Genomic DNA, 22,880 nt, shown 5'->3' on the forward strand with positions numbered 1-22,880 from the left:
TAGCTCTAGGAGTTCTCTCTCTCATGAATATATTCATCAGAAGTTTATTGAGTGTCTGCTGTGTGCCAGGTACCGCAAAGACAGGTCTCTTCCTTGTTCATTCAAGAAATAAAAGATGGAAACCACATCTCTTTCTTTTCTGCTGACTTGCCGTGCTTGTGCATGTGGGGTTTCTATTGAGAGGATTCTGTGGCCAAGCTTCCCTCCTCTGAGAGGCAGTGTGTTGAGCAAGTATCCCATTTGCCCCATCCCCCCAGCAGGGGAGCTGGGGAGGCAGCGAACTATGAACTGGGCAGTAGGAGACCTGTGCTCGGACCCCCAGCTTAGCTAGTAAGTCACTGCTTGACTTTGGACAACCTGTTCAGTTCCTTGCCTGGGTTTCCTCTTTTTGAGGTGTGGGTAAGTTTCCGTGAACTCTGAGTTCTTTGGAGCTCAGACTTCCAGCAGTTACTGGATGTGCCTGTCTCAAAGGCACAAAATTGATCAGATCATTAACCCAGATGACTGATTTGTCTCACAGAAAGTTACAAAAGAATAGAATCGTCTTCTACCGTCTTTGTATCCCTCCACTTTCTGCCTTTGGACTTAGTTTCAAAAGCCTCACTGAGATGGTCCTTGCACTCAGAAAATGGACGTCCTGAACCCCCAGGGCTCTGTGCTGCTTTCAGATAAAGATGCAGCAACCAAGCCGGCTGTCCCGGGAGGGGTTTGCACCCGGTGTGGCTACTTCTCAGCTTCCCTAGAGGGAGGGACCTCAGCCATCTCTCCGAGGGACACTTACTGGGGATGGGAGGCTGTGGCCGTGGAAACCTGATAGGCTTACGTGGCCCACGAGGGATGGAACTTTGACCTTGGCCTAATTAACTGTGCTTCACCCAGGGAGCTACCAGGCCAGTGACACTTAAAAAAACAACAGGATTCAGCACCTGCTTCTCGCCTATGGACCCTCCCCTGACACACACACACAGTGAAGGTACATAGAAACAACGGCTCCCTATCTGCTTCTTGCCTTTAATTCCCGGGAGGTCAAAAATTATTTATTTATGATCTCACAACAGTGTGAATGTGTTTAATGCCAATGAACTGTATACTTAAAAATGGTTAAAATGTTAAATTTTATGTTATGTATAATTTACCACAATAAAAAAATAATTTATTGATGGAGGGGGCGGAGAGGAAACAAATTTATCCTGGGACTGCAAAATGAGGAGAGATTTTGCAAAATGCTCTCTGCCTTACACATCTAAATGGTGCTTTTATGGTTCAAAAAGATCTTCAGAGTCCCGGTCAGTAATTGCCTTCAGCATATTCATACCCCTCCCTTTGTGTGCCAGTCTCCAAGCATTACCATTAAAGGGCCTTTTGTAGCCGCATAGCACAGGGAGATCAGCTTGGTGCTTTGTGACCACCTAGAGGGGTGGGATAGGGAGGATGGGAGGGAGGGAGACGCAAGAGGGAAGAGATATGGAAACATATGTATATGTATAACTGATTCACTTTGTTATAAAGCAGAAACTAACACCCATTGTAAAGCAATTATACTCCAATAAAGATGTTAAAAAAAAAAAGGGCCTTTTGTATTTCATTATTTGTTTACGATCTATTTCCTTCCTCCTTGAAGACAGTGTCTGGCAGCTGGGGTTGAATAAGTGTTTTTATGTATAATAAATGAGTGACCACATTAGCAATGTGAATCTTCAGCTCCAGTTGCTTGTCCGCAGAGAGAATTTTCTAACCACATACACTGAAGTAACCCCACCTCCACTTGTCACTCTTCTTTTTTTTACTCGAAGTATAGTTGATTTACAGTGCTGTTAGTTTCAGGTGTACAGCAAAGTGATTCATTTAAACATACATATACTTACGTATGTATTTATTCTTTTTTCAGTTTCCTTTCCCTTATAGGTTATTATAAAATATTGAGTAGAGATCCCTGGGATATATAGTAGGCCCTTGTTGGTTATCTATTTTATATATAGTAGTATGTAATGTTAATCCCAAACTCCTAATTTATCCCTCCCTCCAACCTTTCGCCTCTGGTGACCATAAGTTTGTTTTCTAAGTCTGTGAGTCTGTTTCTGTTTTTGTAAATAAGTTCATTTGCATCATTGTTTTAGATTCCACATGCATATGATATTTGTCTTTCTCTAACTTACCTCACTTAGTACGATAGTATCTAGGTCCATCCGTGTTGCTGCAAATGGCATTATTTTGTTCTTCTTTTATGGCTGAGTAATATTCCATGGTATATAAATACCACATCTTTATCCATTCTTCTGTCGATGGACATTTAGGCACATCTTGGCTATTGTAAATAGTGCTGCAGTGAACACTGGGGTGCATTGTCACTCCTTCCTTCGTAACTTTTAGCCCTTTATGAAATGACTTTATTCATAGCCTTGTGTGTTCACATGTATATGTTTTTCTCTTCCTGTTATAAAACAAGACCAAGAAGGATGGAGATGTTGTAGGTCTTGCTCTTCTAAGCATCTGTTTTTTGAATGAATAAATGAATCTCCAGTGTGTGTTGAACTTTTGGAAATAGCAGGACTCGTTCAGAATCCGTTTTGGAGCACAAAGTGAGTAAGATTAATACTGTCATTGCGGGGGGCACAGAACAAAGTAAAAGCAGTGGAGAAACTGGAGTCAAAGCTCTGATTTTTCACATGTGACTCAAACTGGTTTCAAGGTAGTTTCCAACAAAAATGTTCAGTAATATTTGAGCAATGCTTTTATGGTTGAATTCTGTGTCACTTTTTTTTTTTTTGCGGTACACGGGCCTCTCACTGCTGTGGACTCTCCCGTCGCGGAGCACAGGCTCCGGACGCACAGGCTCAGCAGCCATGGCTCACGGGCCCAGCCGCTCCGTGGCATGTGCAGACCGGGGCACGAACCCGCGTCCCCTGCATCGGCAGGCGGACTCCCGACCACTGCGCCACCAGGGAATCCCCTCTGTGTCACTTTGAGTTGGATACTTTGTCATGTTTGTTTGCTAGTGTACATTTGTCATGGTTTTTAGAAATTGCAGTAAAGTGTATATACAGTGAAATGCACTCATCTTAGGTATACAATTCAAGGAGTTTTAACAAATGAATATATCACATATGCCTAATACTCCAGTCAAGATATAGAATATTTCCTGTGCTCCAGAAAGTTCCCTATCACCTTCTTCCATATAATTCCCACTCCCAAAAAACAACTACTGTTCTAATTTAGATCACCACGGATTGATTAGTTTGCCTGCTCTTCAACTTTATATAAATGGAATTATGCATGTCTGTTGTATTTGGTTTCTTTTATTCAACATAATGTTTTTTAGGTTCACCCGTGATGTTGCTTATAACTGTAGTTCATTCCATTTTATCGCCAACTAATATTCCATTATATGAATATCCACAGTTTGTTGATACTCTGTGGATGTACATTTTGATGGGTTCCAGTTTGGGGCTATTAAGAATGCTTCGATAAGTATTCTCGTAAAGTATTCTTACAGATACAGGTTTTCATTGGTCTTGAGGAAATACTTAGGAGTGTGGGGATATTTCTGGGTCATAGGTCATGTGTATCTTTAATCTTAAAAGAAACTTCCAGTAACGTAAGAGAGTTCCAATTAGCCATATCCAGTCAGTCTTTTTAAAATTTAGCTCTTCTGGTGGGTGTATAATAGTATCTCATGTCTTTTTTTAAAAGTATCATTTGCATTAAGTAAAATTCACCCATTGAGTGTAGTTCAGCAGGTGTTTTTTTTTTTAAATTTATTTTATTTTTGACTGAGTTGGGTCTTCATTGCCGCGTGTGGGTTTTTCTCTGGTTGCGGCGAGCAAGGGCTACTCTTTGCTGCGGTGTGCGGGCTTCTCATTGCAGTGGCTTCTCTTGTTGCGAAGCACGGGCTCTAGGCACATGGGCTTCAGTAGTTGTGGCACGCAGGCTCAGTAGTTGTGGCGCACGGGCTTAGTTGCTCCGTGGCATGTGGGATCCTCCCGGACCAGGGCTTGAACCCGTGTCCCCTGCGTCGGCAGGCGGACTCTCAACCACCGCGCCACCAGGGAAGCCCGAAGCTTAGTTTTTGAGACGGTCATTTCACCTAATTATAAGTGAGACTAGTCCTTTGGGCTCACCATCCCCCCCACCATTTCCTTCATTTTCTAACTTAAGAAAGCATCTGAGATTCTGACCAGTTCACACAACTCATTGATTATAGCTTCTTGTTGATATGCATTCAGTAGCATACCATATTTAACTGTAATTATCTTGCTTTAAATGTTGGGATTAATTGGAAAATCATGTTCTTGCTTATATCACAACCCTGGTTGGTAATGTGGAAATGAGCAAACCTACTCTTGGACTATTACTAATCCCTTGCATTTAAGCTATTGAATTTATGGAGTCCTGACAGTCTATGATGAAAACTCCAGAAATAGACAATGTTCTGCTACTACCTAATGCCAAGGAACGTGAGCGTTCACTTTTGTAAAATTCAGCATGGTAATTTTGAGCCTTTAGATAGGGGTTATGCACACACCACAATTCTAGAGAAGACTTAGGAGGTTAAAAAAAAAAAGTTTTCAAAAACGACAGGTTTCGGAAGTATAATTCTGTGATGGACAGCTGTGCAAAAACATTATTGACAAAAGTACAGATAAATTCCCCTCTGAAAGTGGACCCAGTCTGTGTTGTAACATCTTGGGTTTATAGGACATAGAGAGATGAAAACTGCTTGGAAGAGACTAAAGGCTTGTTTCTCAGCTTGCCTCCCCCTCCCCAGCCCAGGATGGAGTTGAAGCCATTTATTCATGCAAAAGTCATTTTATTTTTTTTAATAAGTTTATTTTCTTTTCTTTTTTATTTTTGGCTGTGTTGGGTCTCTGTTGCTGTGTGTGGGCTTTTCTAGTTGCGGTGCGCGGGCTTCTCATTGCCATGGCTTCTCTTGTTGCGGAGCACGGGCTCTAGGTGCGCGGACTTCAGTAGTTGCGGCTCGCGGGCTCAGTAGTTGTGGCTCGCGGGCTCTTGAATGCAGGCTCAGTACCTGTGGCGCACGGGCTTAGCCGCTCCGCGGCATGTGGGATCTTCCTGGACCAGGGCTCGAACCCGTGTCCCCTGCATTGGCAGGCGGATTCTTAACCACTGCGCCACCAGGGAGGTCTCGCAAAAGTCATTTTCACATGTTAGCAGAACCAAGCAAGTGTGTATAGATGGGTGAAGACTCTTGAGGCCTGGGAGAATTGTTTGTTGTGGGTATAACTGGATTTCACGTGCATTTTGGCATCTTAAATTGGGAGCAATGTTTTCCTGTTCACTTATCTTTTTGTCAACCATGGGCCTTGATGCAAACCTATAACCAGTTCACAGCATAATACCCCATTCTAACTGGTAAAAAATAGCAAAATCCTTAACATGTGTGAATACTGACAGTTTAAAATTTGTGAAAATATTAATAAATCCATGCTCAAAAAAGGTAACTTCAACTCTCTGCTTTAACATATCCAAAACAGATTGCGTGTCCAGTGTTGGATGATTTTATATGGAACAGATTACAAGAGAGTTCTAGAATGCTATTAACAGCTGCCTCAAATATTTTTTTTAATTTATTTTTTTATTGAAGTGTAGTTGATTTACAATGTTGTGTTAGCTTCTGGTCTACAGCAAAGTGATTCAGTTATATATGTTCTTTTTTGTATTCTTTTCCATTATAGATTATTACAGGATATTGGATATAGTTCCCTGTGCTCTACAGTAGGGCCTTGTTGTTTATCCATTCTGTATATAGTAGTTTGCATCTGCTAATCCCAAACCCCCAATCCATCACTCCCCCATCCCCCTCCCCCTTGGCAACCACAAGTCTGTTCTTTATGTCTGTGAGTCTGTTTCTGTTTCGTAGATAGGTTTATTTGTGTTGTATTTTGTATCTTTTCTTTTCTTTTTTTTTTTTTTTTTTTTTGCGGTACGCAGGCCTCTCACTGTTGTGGCCTCTCCCGCTGCAGAGCACAAGCTCCGGGCGCGCAGGCCCAGTGGCCATGGCCCACAGGCCCAGCCGCTCTGCGGCATGTGGGACCCTCCCGGACCGGGGCACGAACCTGCGTCCCCTGCATCGGCAGACGGACTCCCAACCACTGTGCCACCAGGGAAGCCCTGTGTTGTATTTTAGATTCCACATATAACTTAGTATGATCATCTTTAGGTCCATCCACGTTACTGCATTATGGCTGAGTAGTATTCCATTGTATATATGTACCACATTTTCATTATCCATTCATTTGTTGGTGGACATTTAGGTTGTTTCCATGTCTTGGCTGTTGTAAGTAGTGCTGCTATGAACATTGGAGTGTGTGTATATTTTCCAGTTATATAATAGTTTTGTCCAGAAATATGATGCCTAAAGTTTTCATTACAGCCTGCGTCTGCTCACTGTATGTGTGTGGCTACTTTACACATCTAGACCACGGACAACAGGGTTTACTTAAGCAAGATGACCACACTGATGCCTCATGGGCATGGGGAATGAGGAATATTATTACAGTGAATTACCTATAGTAGGTGTTCAATAAATATTTTGTATGCAATATCTGTTTATGGACAGATTAGATTAGTGTACTCCCTTTACAAGATAAAGGGTGGGAAAAACATCCATAGGAATATGTGTATTGATCAGAATTTTTAAAAGGAAGTTAAAGACTTTACTTAAAGCCTCGTTAAGCAAACACATAAAATCTTTTCATTGTAGGGGGTATTGTAGCATTGCCAAGAATTGTTGAAAATGTTGTTTCATTATTTATTTCAGTTTGTTTTTAGGTGTAAATATTTGTATATATAAGGTTTGCTACTCCGATTTAAAATTGTTCCAGAATATTGGTTCTTAACCTGGGAACTTGGGGAGGAGGGAAGTGGGAGTAGGAGAGAAAGCGAGAGGGAGAGAATATATATAAATTCTTTTAAAATATCTATTTGAATAGTATAATCTATTGTAATAGGATAAGGTGACTTTCAGAATGTATATACATGGATGAAAGTTCATATTCATTTATACAAAAACATTCATTGAATGCTGGGAGGTATTAAGGTGTTGAGAGGTTGCGCTGCCTTCTGTCTTGTTTTTTTTTTGTTGTTCTATCCTTTCTCCAAAGGAGTAGGGATGAGGCATGGTCCTAAGTGAATTTTAAATCCTTTCATTATCAAGAGACTAAAGCTCTGAAATAGATCTAGATTTTTATTGCATAATAAACCAGAATACTCATGTTGTCTGCTAAATGTCTCCTGGATTCCATCCCAGTGTCCTAACAAGTTGAGGACGTATATTGCTAATGTCTTTATATTGTCCCAGATAACAAAAGATTTTGTGTTCTCTTCTACCCTGACAGGTTGGTACAGAGGATATACCCTCCAAAATAAATCTAAAAAGGTATGGCCTATCGTTTCAGTTTGAAATCTGTGTGCCAGTTTTGTGTGCTCGTATCTGATTCCATTATCTGCTGTCTGTAGACCTAGTTCGCTTTCTCTTTGACGGCTAGTCTTTAGATTTGAAAGCAAATTCTCTGACCTTGGCCATATTTCCCAGCCAACTCAAGGATAAAGGCCGGAGGTGAATTTGACACCCCAGGTAGGGCCTCTGCGGACTTGTTGCTCCTGGTTCCCTCAAGCTGAGCCATAGGGTCACACAGGAACATTGCTCTGTTTTGCAGGGGGACCTGGGCTTCTCCCTTTATCCTTTAGTTCCAGTGCTGAAATCTCAGAACCAAAGGGTCTCCCCATTTCCACTTGACTCTTTCCTTTATTAAAAAATGGTTAAACCAGAATAGTAGTTTTCAAACTGAAATCAGTAGAGTGGGTTATAACCAACATTTTCCTAAAAACAACACTGAAAAATAGAAAGAGAATAGAATGCGACGGTAAGTAGTGTTTCAGGAAACTTTTGTTAGTGTTAGGTGTAGATTTTACAGTATTTTATGTATTTTTCATTATGTTTTATGATAGTAGTGCTGGGTCGCTGTCTCATCATGGGCAAAGAGTTTGAAAAATTCTGACCCTCGTGGGTTCCTTTGGGCAGTGCCAAAGCTGCTAATCATCAAGCTAAAGAAAATCTGTGGGTTAGGTTAATACCCCCTCAGTTCATTTTAGGTCAGGTCAGCGCTTTTCCTGTGACACTGCATGTTGGGACAGCATAGCCTGTCAGCACTTTCTTTTGAACAGAACAAAGTGGATAGGGTCGTACTATTTCACAGTTAGTTCACATGCAACATAGTGAATTGGGAGGGGTGAGAGAAACATTTCAGAATTTATCAACAGCTAAGTAAAAAAAACAAAAACAAAAAAACCCCTCACAAATCCACAGGTTTTACTCTTCAGATATGGCACAGTACAGAAGTGATGCTAGAACACAGTCTCAGAAGAGCTACGGGCCCAGAAAAACACTTTCCCATAAGGTATAGGGCCATTTAAAACCAGGACTGTCCTGGACTTCCCTGGTGGTCCAATGGTTAAGGCTCTGTGCTTCCAATGCAGCAGGCTTGGGTTCGATTTCTGGTCAGGGAACTAAGATCCCATGTGCTGCGTGGTACAGCCAAAAAACCCAAAAAACAGGACTGTCCTAGTCAAGCATTCTATGTTGTTGACCCTCAGATAACACTCAGTATTTGCACATGTGTGTGTACACACACAGTTTATTAACTCTGACAGTTTAATAATCTATCAAAATAAAGGCGTATTTGCTTTTAATGCAGGTATCAACTCCCACAGTTTTGATCCTTTTATTTCCTCCCCAAATCCGGATGCTGAATTTTTCTACCCACAGTTAGATGCTTGTGCCGCATGTCTTCATTTTCAGCTTAATTATAATGAAAATAATTATAAATTATTTGATTAAATGAATAATCTCTTGCTGACTGTAGTTTCCCCAAGCTTTCATGTAAGGACCTAAGATAGCAGACGTTCTGGCGTGAACGAGACCATGATAGGACCAAAGCAGAAGACCTTTTCTTCTGGGATGCTTGTTAACTAGAGAACCTAGTTTACAGCCACCTCTGCTTCTTGGTTTGGGTTTAACCCTATAGTGTTTATTTTACTCATAATTATGGAGGTGGTAGTTATTTTTCAAAGCATGAATAGAGTGAACAATTTTAAAATTCTAAATTTCTTCAAGAGCAGCAATACTTATGTCACTTAATTACCAATCCTTTAAAAAAAAAGTTAATTTTAAAACATAAACAAAAATCCACTCTCAGATAAGATCATCTGAACTTTAAGATCAAAGGGAATTTTTTAACTGGTGAATGTGAATTGTGTTGAAACAAGGCCCCAGACCACAGTTTTCCCTTTCAGAGAGTCTACAGTCTGTAAGAATCTTTTCGGAGCATCATCTAAGGCATCCTTAGACATCAGAATCCATCTGTTGTCTGCTTTGGAAAGTGAGTGGATGGGGTGCTTCGCTGAGATCTAAATGACAAGGTCTCAGTGTGTTTTAAATTTTTTTGAAACCCTTTTAAACTTCCAATCTCTTGAAAAGAATTATTTCAGTAAGAGCTTTTCTTAGTTCTTGATAACTAAACTTTGTAGTTCAGTGAAATAATAGTACAAACAAGGGCCATGCATTTCCTTGTTGACTTATAAGTTGAAATATCTTTCTAGTAGGAAAAACAGGGAATTCCAAGTCAGCTGTCATGAATTATGCTCAACTTTGACACCCCTTCATTAGGGAATCCAGCCTAGTTGAAATGCTATTCCTAATGCTATTTCCTTGTTTGCCTCTTTAGGGGAAGAGCTATTTGAAAAGCCTATTGTTTTAATGGAAATTTTTGGTGTTATTTACAAGCAGACCTAACCGGTTAGAGTGGTGATAAAACATGCTAGTGATTTTACAAATGGAAGAAGCCAAGAGCTTTGCAGAAACTAATTATTGATCCTGGCAGGATTATGGAATTATGGTTAAGGGCAATATCTGGAAAATCATTAGTTCATTTTTTTTCCCCCTCAAGTGGGTAGGTTGCATTGAGAAAGCACAAGCAAAACTGAGAGATAGGCTGTAAATCACAAATATATTACCTAGGTTTATTCTGGCTTTCTGTGTGTCAGATTGGTGTAGGAAAAGGCCTACGGTCTCAGATTTACCAGAGCAATTAAATGGCTATAAGTGGACCTATGTTATCATGGAAAGATGATGCCTGCAAGTAACAGAGTGAAAATACAACAAAATAGATACTCTCTTAATATGAAAATCATGTCTGTATACCCAATATAAATTATCTGCTTATGATCTGCTTGGACATCACAAAATAAGCCACTTGTATTACGAATGTTTCTATTTTGGATTTCTCCCAGTTCTTAGGAGACCAGTCATCAGATTATAGATGTACGAAACAGTTAATTGGTCCTTTATCTTCTTGATTTGAAAACTCTTCTGCCAGGATATTCCTTGGGACCAGCAGTGTTACATCTTATTTTAACCTGCAAATATGGCTCCTGATAACTGCTGCTTTGAGTGGTTTCAACGCTCCACCTTTTTATGATTTCTGGACAACTTTTTTATTGTAGTAAAATATACTTGATAAAAAAATTACTACTTTAACTCTTTTAAAATGGACAGCTCAGGGGTATTAAGTACATTCACATTGTCGTGCAACCATACCACGATCCAACTCTAGAACTTTTTCATTATCCCAAACTGAAACTCTGTACGCATGAAACACACACTTACCCTTCCTCCCTCCTCCAGCCCCTGTTAACCCCCATTCTACTTCTGTCCCTATGAATTTGACTACTCTAGGTCCTTCATGTTACAGGTGAGATCAGACAGTAATTGTCCTTTTGTGTCTGGCTTATTTCACTCAGCATCCTGCCATCAAGGTGAGTGCTGGGCATCCAAGCCTGGTTCTCCACAAAGATCGTCATCAACAAAACATTTACCTCAACCTAGCGGATAGAAGAAACACCCAAGGTTTCTTAGGCATCCTAAGGACGGATCTGGAGCTTCAGAACCCCGTTAATCTGGCCCCAAAGGAATTACACCACATTGAATTTTTGTTTGTATTTAACTCTTTGATTGGTTTTCCAAAATCACTCTGCATCCTGTCCTTATAATGAGAGAGGTCGGTGTTACCTTGTTTCTAGGTGTGTTCTGGGTCTTCATCAGTAACAAGATGGGGATAATGCTTTCTCACCATATGCCCCACACCTGCCCGTTTCTCAAAGCGAGGAAGGGCGGGTATGTCTGTACTTTTTTTTTTGGTTCTTCCTGCCTGGCGGGAAAGGATGGCCATTTTGCTTCTGGCTCAAGCAGTGTCAGGATCCACCTTGTCATCACCAATGCTGGGAGCAGCACAGTCTCAAATTTTCTTGCTGTTTCCTGTTTTACTGGCAAAGGATTAAAAGAGAGAAAGGAGAGAATTGCTCAGATAAAAACATAGCACATCAAACTAGATGCAAGACCAGCCCGGGTTGAAATGCACTCGTTTTCTGGCTCTGAATGGATTAAGGATCACTGGGTACACACGCATCCCTGACCCAGCCTCCCAGGGAGTGAGCTATCCCTCTCCCATCCTTGTGGTCAGTCTCCCCTGACGATGGGTGTCCGTGTGGTCGCACTTCTACAGGCTCAGGGCTATGAGCTGTTGAGCCAATGGGGCCTGCTGAACAGCTTCTTCTGCTTCTCCTGGTCTGGCCTGAAAAGTACCATAAAACAGGGACCAGCAGTGCTTTTCTAGATGGCAGTGTCTCTGTTTATTGAAGAGCATATCATGTGGTTGAATAACAGAAGCTTTCGGGTTTTACGAAAACTCACATCCATGGCTTGCTTCCTGTTGGTTAGATCCAATCTTCAGTTCTGCAGTTTTTACCCACCACTTTCCATTGTTTCTCTTAGGTCTTTCTGGGCTTAGTTCTCCCACGGGCCATGTCACAATACTGACGTCCAGTTGCCTCTTAGGGACATAGAATGGAGAGCAATTTGAGACTGGAAAGTGCTAAAAATAACCAGATAACAAGTCCTCATTGATTCCATGCATTTTGTTTAAGTGAAAGTGCTGAGGGGAATGACTCTAGAAAATCACTATAATTTTACGGGCCAGTAAGTACATAGCCTTCCACCTCACTAATTATATGAAACCCTTTAAGGGAAGCATATCAGGGCATGTAGGACCTGGAGGGGTTTCAGGATCTCACTATGAAACACTTTACCATTATGGCAGCTCTGAGCTGACCCGGGCATGTATGCCTGGTCATTTACAGAGCATTTATTTTATGCTCTCTGAACCCAGGGATTAATTTATACCTTTTCAGTGTTTCAGGCTTGCTTTCCTTTAGGTAGGCAGGTGATGTAATCGATGTCCCGCAACCTTGACTGCAAACTGTAGCTGTTGTCCAGGCGTCCTGTCCCCTCCCCCACTCATCCTTGCTGCTGTCTGTGCTCTTTACTTTGGGCTGAGATTTTTACGGCCACCTAACCTAAGTTCTTCTCTCCGTAGGGTATTTTCCCTGAAACGTATATCCATTTGAAAGAGGCCACTGTAGAAGACCGTGGGTAAGTTCTAACGTAGGAAGACTCCTAACAGGTGAGGAAGTTGTAAAATATCCTTATAGATTTTATGAAGTCAGAAAATATCATTTTGTGCATTATTGTCTCAGCTCATCAATTCCACTTCTCGGATGAAAGGGAAATGAATAAAAACTTTTTCCTGACATCCTTCCTTCTCTGTCTTCTTTTTTTTTTTTTTTTTGCAGTACGTGGGCCTCTCACTGCTGTGGCCTCTCCCGTTGCGGAGCACAGGCTCCGGACGCGCAGGCTCAGCGGCCATGGCTCACGGGCCCAGCCGCTCCGCGGCATGTGGGATCTTCCCGGACCGGGGCACGAACCCACGTCCCCTGCATCGGCAGGTGGACTCTCAACCACTGCGCCACCAGGGAAGCCCTGTCTTCTTTTTTGATACTTATTCCTCCCACAGAACAGTAAAGACAGATAATGAACGGAGAGGGCCTTTACTTTCCCTCTTACACTGGCTGCTCACTGATCGCGTGCACGTGTGTGTGTATGTATGAGTGCGCGTGCGCACGTGAGTGTGCACGTACATAAATATTTGGTGCTCTTTGGCCCATAAGACCTGAGAGCCGCCTGTTTGGGAACCTTGGGGGATGATAGGTGAGCATACAACACGCTGCACTCTTCAGCTCTGAACCTTGGACAAGTCAGTGCACCTGGGGCTTTCCCCCTGCAAATCAGAGAAAACAAATCTGTCCCCACGTAGGTCATGAACTTGATATGAAATTATGAACTAACTAATGTGTGGGAATGCGCTCTGCAGAGAAAATCCACTTAGCTGGTGAGCGAGCGGGCAGGAGAGTTAAGGAGGGAATAAAGAGAGCCTGGAGCAGGAATCCCAGGGCCGTTAGAGAGTGTGGAGTGGGTCACAGAGGCACTCTGGCTAACAGCGGCAGAGAACATTCTCAGCCATAAGTTCTGCACCCTCGTTTTATAGACGAGAGATGGAGACGTGCCCAATTTCACACATAATCAGGGCTGAAAAGCAGTTGTCTTGCCCTCCTGGAGAATCTTCTTTCTGATTCCTAGGCAGCCTCCAGGGTCACTTACAGCCACGTTGGTGGAAGGGCAGGGTTGAGGGCATATTTCCACCAACTAGTGTTGCCAGGTAAAATGCAGGATGCCCAGTTAAATCTGAAATTCAGATAACAAGTAATTTTTTACATGCATGTCTCATATTTTCTGAGACATACTTAGGCTTAAAAATTATTTTAGGGCTTCCCTGGTGGCGCAGTGGTTGAGAGTCTGCCTGCCGATGCAGGGGACGCGGGTTCGTGCCCCGGTCCGGGAAGATCCCACATGCCGCAGAGCGGCTGGGCCCGTGAGCCATGGCCTCTGAGCCTGCGTGTCCGGAGCCTGTGCTCTGCAACAGGAGAGGCCACAACAGTGAGAGGCCCGCATACCGCACAAAAAAAAAAAAAAAAATTATTTTAATCTATCTGAAATCCAAACCTAACGGGGTGTCTTGTATTTTTATTTACGCCTGGCAATCCCACCATTAACCCCCATTTGTTTGCTTGCTTTCACTCTCTCCTTTTCTCCTTTTGCTAATCATAAAAATACCAGACGGGATTTATGTGCATGAGTGTCAGATTTGCCGTGTTAAAAGTCTGCTGTAAGTGAGGATTTGGGTATATGGACGTTTTCTGTGCAGTGAGCCAGCAGGTGAGAAGCAAACCTAGTACCACTGCAAAAGAGGGTCCCACCTCACTCCCACAGCAGGTCCTGTGTGAGGCTCCAAGCCCCCAGGACCCTTGTGCCATGAACACTTCTCCACCCACCCACCCTCCCTAATGAAATGGCTGCTTGGCAGAACCAGTGAAAGTACTGGATTTGGGCTTCCATCCCTGGCAATTGCTGCAGCCAGCCTGGTTGGTATTTGAAGCTCCTGTAAAGATCCAGAATGGGGAGATAGAGGCTGGGCTCTGTACCCGTTCATTTCGAGAATCGTGGTGTGTTAAGCTCTTTCTCTTTTCTCAGCTGCTTGACGTGGTAAAATTTTTCTACCCAAACCTTCCCTAAATGGACAAGGTTTTTTTTTTTGGTTGAAGCCCAAACAGCCCATTCCCATCTTTGAGTTGTGGGGATCATGACCTCCATCGAGAAAAGCCACAGGGCTTCCCCGGTGGCACAGTGGTTGAGAGTCAGCCTGCCAATGCAGGGGACGTGGGTTTGTGCCCCGGTCTGGGAAGATCCCACATGTCGCGAAGTGGCTGGGCCCGTGAGCCATGGCCGCTGAGCCTGCGCGTCCGGAGCCTGTGCTCCACGGCGGGAGACGCCACAACAGTGAGAGGCCCGCGTACCGCAAAAAAAAGAAAAAAGAAAAGCCACTGTGATCCACCCAGAGTGAAGGGAGCATCTGTCTGTTCTCTTTAGGCAGCACGAGACCGTGATTCCCGGGGAGCTCCCACTGGTACAGGAGCTCACCTCGACGCTGCGGGAATGGGCCGTCATCTGGCGCAAGCTCTACGTGGTGAGTTTGCCCCTGGTGCTTGGAGCCTGTGGCATTATTCCTGGGCCCTCAGCCCATCTGTTCTGCTGCAAGGGATCGGCCACTCATTAGCTCTCTGTATGGAGTGGGTGTATCTTACCTGGACAGCGCAATGGCTGATAACCAGCAGATTCCCATCTTCGCCATGTAGAGCCGTTGATGATGTGGGTGGTGGAGGAGGTGGGCATAATCATGAGGTCGGTATTTTCCCAACTCGCATGCTGATCGTAAAGTTATAAGGATAATAAGAGCTGCAGACACATCGTCCCTGCTAAGTGCCAGGAGCTATTAATCCTCATAACACTCCTATAAAGTAGCTGTAATTATTACCAGTTTATCAATGGGGAAGTTGAGGGACCTGCTCTTAGCCTCTGTGTGTATCCCAGTGAATAGACATTTTCACTGTTTCAGTGCTCAGCCCCATGAGGGCTCCTATGAGGGTGCACTCTCTACCTTCTGTGTACCTTACCGATGCTGAAACATGAATCACATTAAACCATGCTCTGAAGAGTCTTCTTTTTGAGGCCAACTCATAGTACTGTTTCTCACAACAATGGTTTGACCTTAGGATGCTAATAAGATAGGCCAGATCAGTGGGAAATGACACAGGAGCCAGCACATTCTCTCCCTGATAAACCATAATCACAAGTTTTGTGTGTGGGTTTACAATCAAGGCAAGTTAAATCTAGCACTTAATAATATTATCAGGCTGAGAACACCTGGGGCAACCATCTTGCAGGAGGCCAAGAACTCTGAGTCTGGCGGCAGCAAGCCTGCACCCATGTCTACTTCAGGAAGCTCCTTTCTCAGACACTGTGAATGCATAGACACTGTTTTCTAAAGTTTCCTCTTTCCTGGAGACCTTGTGGGTAGGCATCATTAGGTCTTGCCTTCTGCAGGCATCTTCCAGTCTTCCATGGCTGACTAAGAATTCCTATGAATGTACTGATATATTCCCTGGCCCAATGTGTGAATGAGATTAGTCAGGACTCGACTCAGTGCCTGGGAGCCAGTCTCTCCTTATGTGGCTTAGTTCGTCTAAGTTTTTTTCAGTCATATATTGATTCCACATTTTAACTCTCAAAAGTCAATCTTACTAAGTAACTGGGAGCACCTCACTCTAAACCATTGTACTAAAAACAGGAATCAAAACTCATTCTAGCATAACTTCTAGCAGTTAGTATAAGATATTTCATTTCCCAGGGCTTTGGTTTCCCAGGGTGGAGCACAGCAGTAGAAATCACCAACCCCTTCTATGGAAAAGCACGTGATTTTTCTCCGCCTGCCCATCCTTCAAGGCCCCACTGAAGTCCTTTTTTCTTCATAATGTGTCTCTGAACACACCAATCCATAATGTTTCCTTCTGGACTATGGGAGCCCTTCCTCCTGAACCAATCATGCGGCCCCTGGGGCACAGTGCCTTGTAATGCAAGTGATCTTTTGATCTCTTTTATGTTTCATCGAGGAGAGAGCTAACCTGTAAATTCTTAAATCACAAGCTGGGGAGAGATGCTGTGTTAAGCCCTTTGGCCTACATTGATCTTCTTGTCCTTCTATTGAAAGCACTCTCTGGTTCCGGTTCATTGATTGGTTAGTGGTGGATGTAACAAGGTTGATGGATGGGTTAGTTCCTTAACATAGTCTTTCTGGAAGTTGGTGAGTGGTGGAAAATGTATTAGCTAATCAGTACTGGGAAATGAGATGTTTATAGCTGTAATCTACAAGAGTAGAGAGTGAATGAGCTAGAGTTTTCTTCTTGCTAAAACACAACTCTTGTGCTTAGTTCATGATCTGTGTCTAGTACGTGTCCACAGATAATTGTGCCAAGTCTGCTATTGACTAGGAATGAGAAATAAGTGAGCCGGGGAGGAAGAAATATGATTCATGTATTTGTGTTTCCAAAATCTTTTAAGCTCTCGTTGAGGATTTCCTATGTGGAAGTTCCACTATTTAATAGCAGAATTGAGTTCTAAGTTAAAAAAGAAAAAAAAAAAGAAAATTCCACCCTCCTCTCGGAGGGCAGCACATTTCCCATCTTAATCTTGATGTCTCATAAAATAATTATTTTGTTATTGTGAGTTATTTTTTAGATGGCTTATAGCTGCTATTGGTTGACTAAAAGGCATTCATTGTGGGGATGTTAATCAGTTGATAGGGCTGAGAATCTGCTCCTGCTTTGGAGAGCATGCTCACCCATTCAGGAATGATCCATTTCAAATGGAAATCTTGGCTTTCTTTTTTCTCTTTTCTGTTCCTTCCTAAAGCATTGACAGTTCACTTCAGGCAGAATTTCTGAAATGCTTTGTCAAAAATCTGTATGTCAAAGTAGCCAGCCTTGGGGCTTCCCTGGTGGTCCAGCGGGTAAGACTCCACGCTCCCAATCCAGGGGGCCCAGGTTCGATCCTTGCTTGGGGAACTATATCGCACATGCTGCAACTAAGAGCCTACGTGCTGCAGATAAACATGCTGCAATGAAGATCCTGCGTGCTGCAACTAAGACCCGGCGCAGCCTAGATAAATAAATAAATATTATTAAAAAAAGAAAAGTAACAAGCCTTAAATATTATGATTCACTGGGAAAAAAGTTAAGGGAACCCAGATCTGTAGGTTTCAATCACCCCCCTGCCCCAAGACATGCGCGCGTACACACACACAGACACACACACTTTTTTTAAAAAATAAATTTATTTATTTTATTTATTTATTTTTGACTGCACTGGGTCTTTGTTGCGGCGCACGGGCTTTCTCTAGTTGTGGCGAGAGGGGGCTGTTCTTCATTGTGGTGCGCGGGCTTCTCATTGCGGTGGCTTCTCTTGCTGCGAAACATGGGTTCTGGGCACACGGGCTTCGGTAGTTGTGGTGCGCGGACTCAGTAGCTGTGGCTCATGGGCTCTAGAGCGCAGGCTCAGTAGTTGTGGCGCACGGGCTGAGTTGCTCTGCAAGCGGCATGTGAGATCTTCCCGGACCAGGGCTCGAACCCGTGTCCCCTGCATTGGCAGGCGGATTCTTAACCACTGCGCCACCAGGGAGGCCCCACACAAGCATTTTTATTGGTGTTTGCTTTCTGATTCTGTGTGTAAGTTCCTTCAGTCTGTGTAAAGATGAATACAGGTTTTCCTAATCTACATCAGTACTTTTATCTCTCACACATTTTCTCCCACAGATTATGAAACCAGGCATTGTGTTTGGTGTCTTTAAAGACGTCCTAGAGCCTCCGCCTTTCTCTACAACACATTTCTTAGTTCTCTTCTTTTCAGTCTCAGTTCATGAGAAATTTAGGAGGTAGGTACAGAGTCTTAAGTGAGAGGAAAATGGAATCCACTAACCAGGTTAAGCCCAGCCATGTAGACACAGGTAATTATTCTAGAAGGGAAAGATATTTGTATAGCTGTGATTTCTTTTTAGCAGTCATACCATAACCTTGTGAAATTACCATAAATATGTTTTAAAGTGGGGATGTGGCGGCCATGCCAAGGAGAGAGGAACCCACCCATCCAGAGTAGAAAGAAGAAATGGTAATTCCCACACGTTCCTTTTTTCTCTTTGTTATATTAGTATTATTTATGAATTTACTATCTTTCCTGTATGCTTTGGAGAAGAAGCAAGCTATAGGGGACAGACAGGGGACTAGAAATTAGGAAACATGGTTTCTCATCCAGGCTGTGCCCTAACTGACTCTGGTTTTGGACATAAGTGCTTGAAGTCTCCAAGTGTCTGCTGGATTTTACCCATCTGTTAAAATGATGCAAAACCTGCCTTGTTTACTCCATAGCGTTGTGAGGGTATAAAAAGAAATCATCGCGCAGGCAGACCATCAGGGACTCTGCAAACATGAGCATGAGAGTCTTGATGTCTTAGCTGGAAACAGTCTCCGCCCTGGACATCCTCCCTCTGGCCAGACTGGGAGACTCTGAAGCTCCCTTCCCTGTCCCTCCTTATCCAAGGTCATTTCCTTTGTCTTGTGTTGTGGTCTTAGGCGGAGCGACCTTGAGCACTCAGTAGCTAGTCTATGTGTTTCTCCCCGTAGATAGTGAGGCTCCTTAGCTTAGGTTCCAGTCCAAGAGACAGGGATCATTCCAGAAAGGAAAAGGGAAGCATGCAGATGCTGCATGCAAATGCACCGCAGTTTCTGACGAGCTTTGCCTGCACTGCTGATCCTCCATTGGAACCTATTGACCGGGCATTTTCGGTGCTTGATCAGGAAGGGAGGGAACACTGTGAAGCAGGACGTGGTTGCCTGGTGAAATGGCAAAACCGGGGGCATTGGGGTCAGACAGGCGGCTGGTTCTTAAATTCTGACTTGCTGGGAATTCCCTGGCGGTCCAGAGGTTAGGACTCCACGCTTTTACTGCCGAGGGCCCGGGTTCAATCCCTAGTCAGGGAACTAAGATCCCACAGGCTGCGCCATGTGGCCAAAAAAAAAAAGAAAAAAAATTCTGACTTGCTCCCTTACTTGGTATGTACTTTTATATTCAGAAAAAATAACAAACCCAGTAATAGTTAGTGCAAACAAACAAACAAACCCAAGCAGAAAGAACACAGATTCTGCAGGCAGGGAGTTTGGTTCAGGGTGTGCCACGAGAGGATTTTACAGCCCAAGACAAGTCCTTTGACCTCCCAAGTTTTCCTTTCCTCGGCTGCAGTGGTAATTATATATTACACATGCCTTGCCGATTTGCTGTAGAATTCAATAAGATAATCTGTGTCACATTCCTGGGACAGTGCCTGCACATTGTCGGCAAAATGTGACAGCCCCTGACTCTCCCCTTACTGCACTGTTTCAGGAAAGAGCTGATTCATGTTGAAAAGTGTTAGGAGAACTAGATCCACATGGAATTTTGCCCTGAGGTAGTTTAAGGGTGTGCCTGCTACCTACCCAGTGGGCTCCCTGGCAGCCCTAGAGTCACTTAGCTAGCTAGGTGGATAGTTTTTAAGTATTCCATTCATTCTTTTCTGTTGCCTCTCAGGATCTTGTGGTTTTCCCCAGCCGTGAAAAGTAGATCCAGTGAGCTGAACGTGGCTTCTTTTCCTTCTTCCCTGCCATGCGAGTTGCCTCAGCTAGAAGGGCGGACCCCTATGCATTGATTTCTACACGATGGTTGGATGTAATATCTAAGTTTACCTTTCCAGGGACAACCCAATTATACTTTTTGAATACGCACAGATCTGCACCCCACGTCATACTTATCCTGTGTTCTCAACTAAAAATCAGGTCTTGAAAACTGACAAGTTGGAGTATATATGTGTGGGGACGTTGGGACAAGACTTTTCCGAAGAGGAGCTGTCCCGGGAATTCTGAGGTGTTTGGTCATCATAAACATACTCTCTAATGCCTCACCCTGAGATTAAGTGCAGTGCTGTTTCCCACCTTCCAGTGGGTGAAATGGTTTGGTGAGGTTTGGTCAGCCAGGCTGTTGTGTTCATACAAGTTTGACAGACTCAACCTGATTGATTTTCTTACGGAAAAGAGATTGCAGAAGAGCCTGATGGTGCAGGGTGGTTCATACATCTTGTTGAATCAAGTGAACTTAATTGCTAAAATGCAGTTCGTTGAAAGGATTGATCTCCTCTCACTGAAAATTTACCAGCAAAATAGAACCTTGGGCTGGCCTACAGTCCTGTAAAAATCTAGAGCAGAGAAAGTGCCTGTCACCAAGGCGGGGGTGGGGAGACTTGCCCGGACACCATGAATTGCCCTTTCATCCCATCTTTGCATATCCAGGCAGATTAAAGCTACTCAAGACTAATCTTTTTGAACTGGTGGTTATTACTGGCTGCTGGAGCATATGCTGTGAAGTGTAATTAAGCTGATCTCAAGGTTGAAAACGGGTGTCTGATGGCTTATTACTAAAGACAGAAAATTCCCATAGAAAGCTTCTTCCTGGTGTCAGGGCATTTCACCTGTGAGTTGCAAGCCCTGCTTTGGTGCATGGCTCTCACGAGAGGCAGGAGGAGATGGGACGATGGCCAGAACAGGGCAGAGGTGGCGCTTTGGGTGTTTTTCCGGTTTTGTTTTCCTCTGACTTTGGTGCCTGGCTTCCAGGATTTCCTGCGCTACTTCCAGAGGCAAAAACTGTCTTTTACTGGAATCTTTTCTTTGAAAATCGAGCGTTTGCTAGTCAGGCCAAGCCTTTAGCTGACAGAAGAAGCACTAGGATGGATGGGAAGAGAGGCAGGGCCCCTGCGGATTCCTGTCCTCCCAGAGCTAAGGGTCAGCGCAGCACAGGACACAGAAAGACCAAGACACCAACCATCCTGGTTCACAGAAGGTCCAGACACTCAGAAAAGACATGAGATTCATTGCGAAGAGCTGTATACGGGGGAAATTTGATACAGCGCCACCACACTGTGTGAGTCCATCAGGACTGAGATGGTCCGAGTCAGATATATTTAATCAGGAAGTTGCTTGGAGGAATAATTGAATTTAATGTCTCAGCCATAGACTTGAAGACGCTTATCCCTGGGAATGGATCTCATTGCTGGTCCCCTGATTTTACAGATGGGCATATCCCAGAGGGAATAATTTGCTCAAAGTCACTTAGCAAGTTAGTGATGGAATTAGAGATAGAGACCAAGTCCCCTGTACTTTCAGCAAAGAAGGTTTACAGTGGAAGAGGAGAGATTGGTGAACAGAGGAAATATTGATTCTTTTGCAGAGGGAGCGGTGAGGTGGAGGACCAGAGAAAGAGGCTTTTGACTCTGGTCTGCATTCTTTGGGAAAGAAAGTGAAGAATAGAATCGAGGTTTTCTGACACCCAGTGGGGTGGTGCCAATGTCTCAGTGGCCCTCAGAATTTCTAAATTACTCAACGATGGCTTCTGTATTTCTGCCACTATTGAAGATAAAGCTGTTTCTTTTTTTCTTGTCCCTTTTTTCTTCTCTTTAGAAATTCTTAAAAAAAAAAAAAAAAAAACACCCAGAATAGAATGTCAAAAGTGAGACCTCAAAGTTCGTCAGGTGGAAAAGAGGGATAAATTCTAAGCAAATGCAGGCGTATCCTTACTGTCTAGTTAGAAGAATATTTAGATTTCTCTATTTTGTGTAGCTATTCCTCAAACCGAAACCAGAGTGTTATTTTAAGCTCAAGCAGTCACAGTTTGTTTTTCGGTCGCTGCTGTGTCCCAGGCTTCTTCTGCGGAGAGGATCAAAGAAATTATTAAATACATTCCTTGCCCTCCTGAATTCTGTGACAGTGCCCGCTAGTATAAAAAGACTGAGATTAGTGAAGGCTAGAGACAGGAGAAAAGGCACTCTGTAATGGGCAGGCTTGGGTGTAACAGGGAGGAAAGATGGAGACCTGAGTCCTTGGCTCCTGGCGTTAATGGGGAGAGCTTGATTTTCTCCTCACCTGTCCTCATTTGCTTCCCCAGGAATCCAGAAAGTGCCAGGGGCCAGCTACTGCATAGAACATCCATGTAGAACAATCTTAGGAATGTGGCAACAAAATCTGTTTCCTTAAAGTCAATGGGAAAGTCGCTTCCTTTGGTGTGTTCCAGCGTGTCTACTCACAATTAATTTGGCAAAGTGAACCAGAAAAGAATGGCCAACTTCATCCTTCTTGTGGGGGAGAACTCTTGGCAAAGCAGGCTGATATGGACAGGCAATAATTAAATTGCTTTGGATAGTGTCTGATATAATTGAGACCAAGAACTTGTGAATATATGGCCCAAACAAAGAGCTGTCTCATAGAGGATCCCCTGAGTCTCGGAGCCCTTTCTTTACCATATTCTGAGACCTAATATCTTAATTAAAATGAGAAAACATTGAAAAAAATACTAACTAGGAGTAGAAAAATAGATTGCAAGAAGAAAAAAAGATCCCTTTCTGCCTGGCAGCTTTGAAAGGCAAAGTTTTATGGGCTTAATTTCT

The 22,880-nt window shown here is 43.4% G+C and overlaps 1 protein-coding gene across 1 annotated transcript in view; it reads left to right on the forward strand.

The window, feature by feature from the left end:
• DOCK5 (dedicator of cytokinesis 5) overlaps nucleotides 1–22,880 on the forward strand; it is a 212,825-nt gene that overhangs the window by 76,629 nt on the left and 113,316 nt on the right. The window contains exons 3-5 of the mRNA XM_081236247.1: nucleotides 7,356–7,396; nucleotides 12,450–12,505; nucleotides 14,897–14,993. Coding sequence (XP_081092373.1) covers nucleotides 7,356–7,396; nucleotides 12,450–12,505; nucleotides 14,897–14,993 — 194 coding nt within the window. The remainder of the gene's footprint in view (nucleotides 1–7,355; nucleotides 7,397–12,449; nucleotides 12,506–14,896; nucleotides 14,994–22,880) is intronic.

Source organism: Mesoplodon bidens, assembly GCF_964165515.1.
Source record: "Mesoplodon bidens genome assembly, chromosome: 6".
Taxonomy (NCBI): domain Eukaryota; kingdom Metazoa; phylum Chordata; class Mammalia; order Artiodactyla; family Ziphiidae; genus Mesoplodon; species Mesoplodon bidens.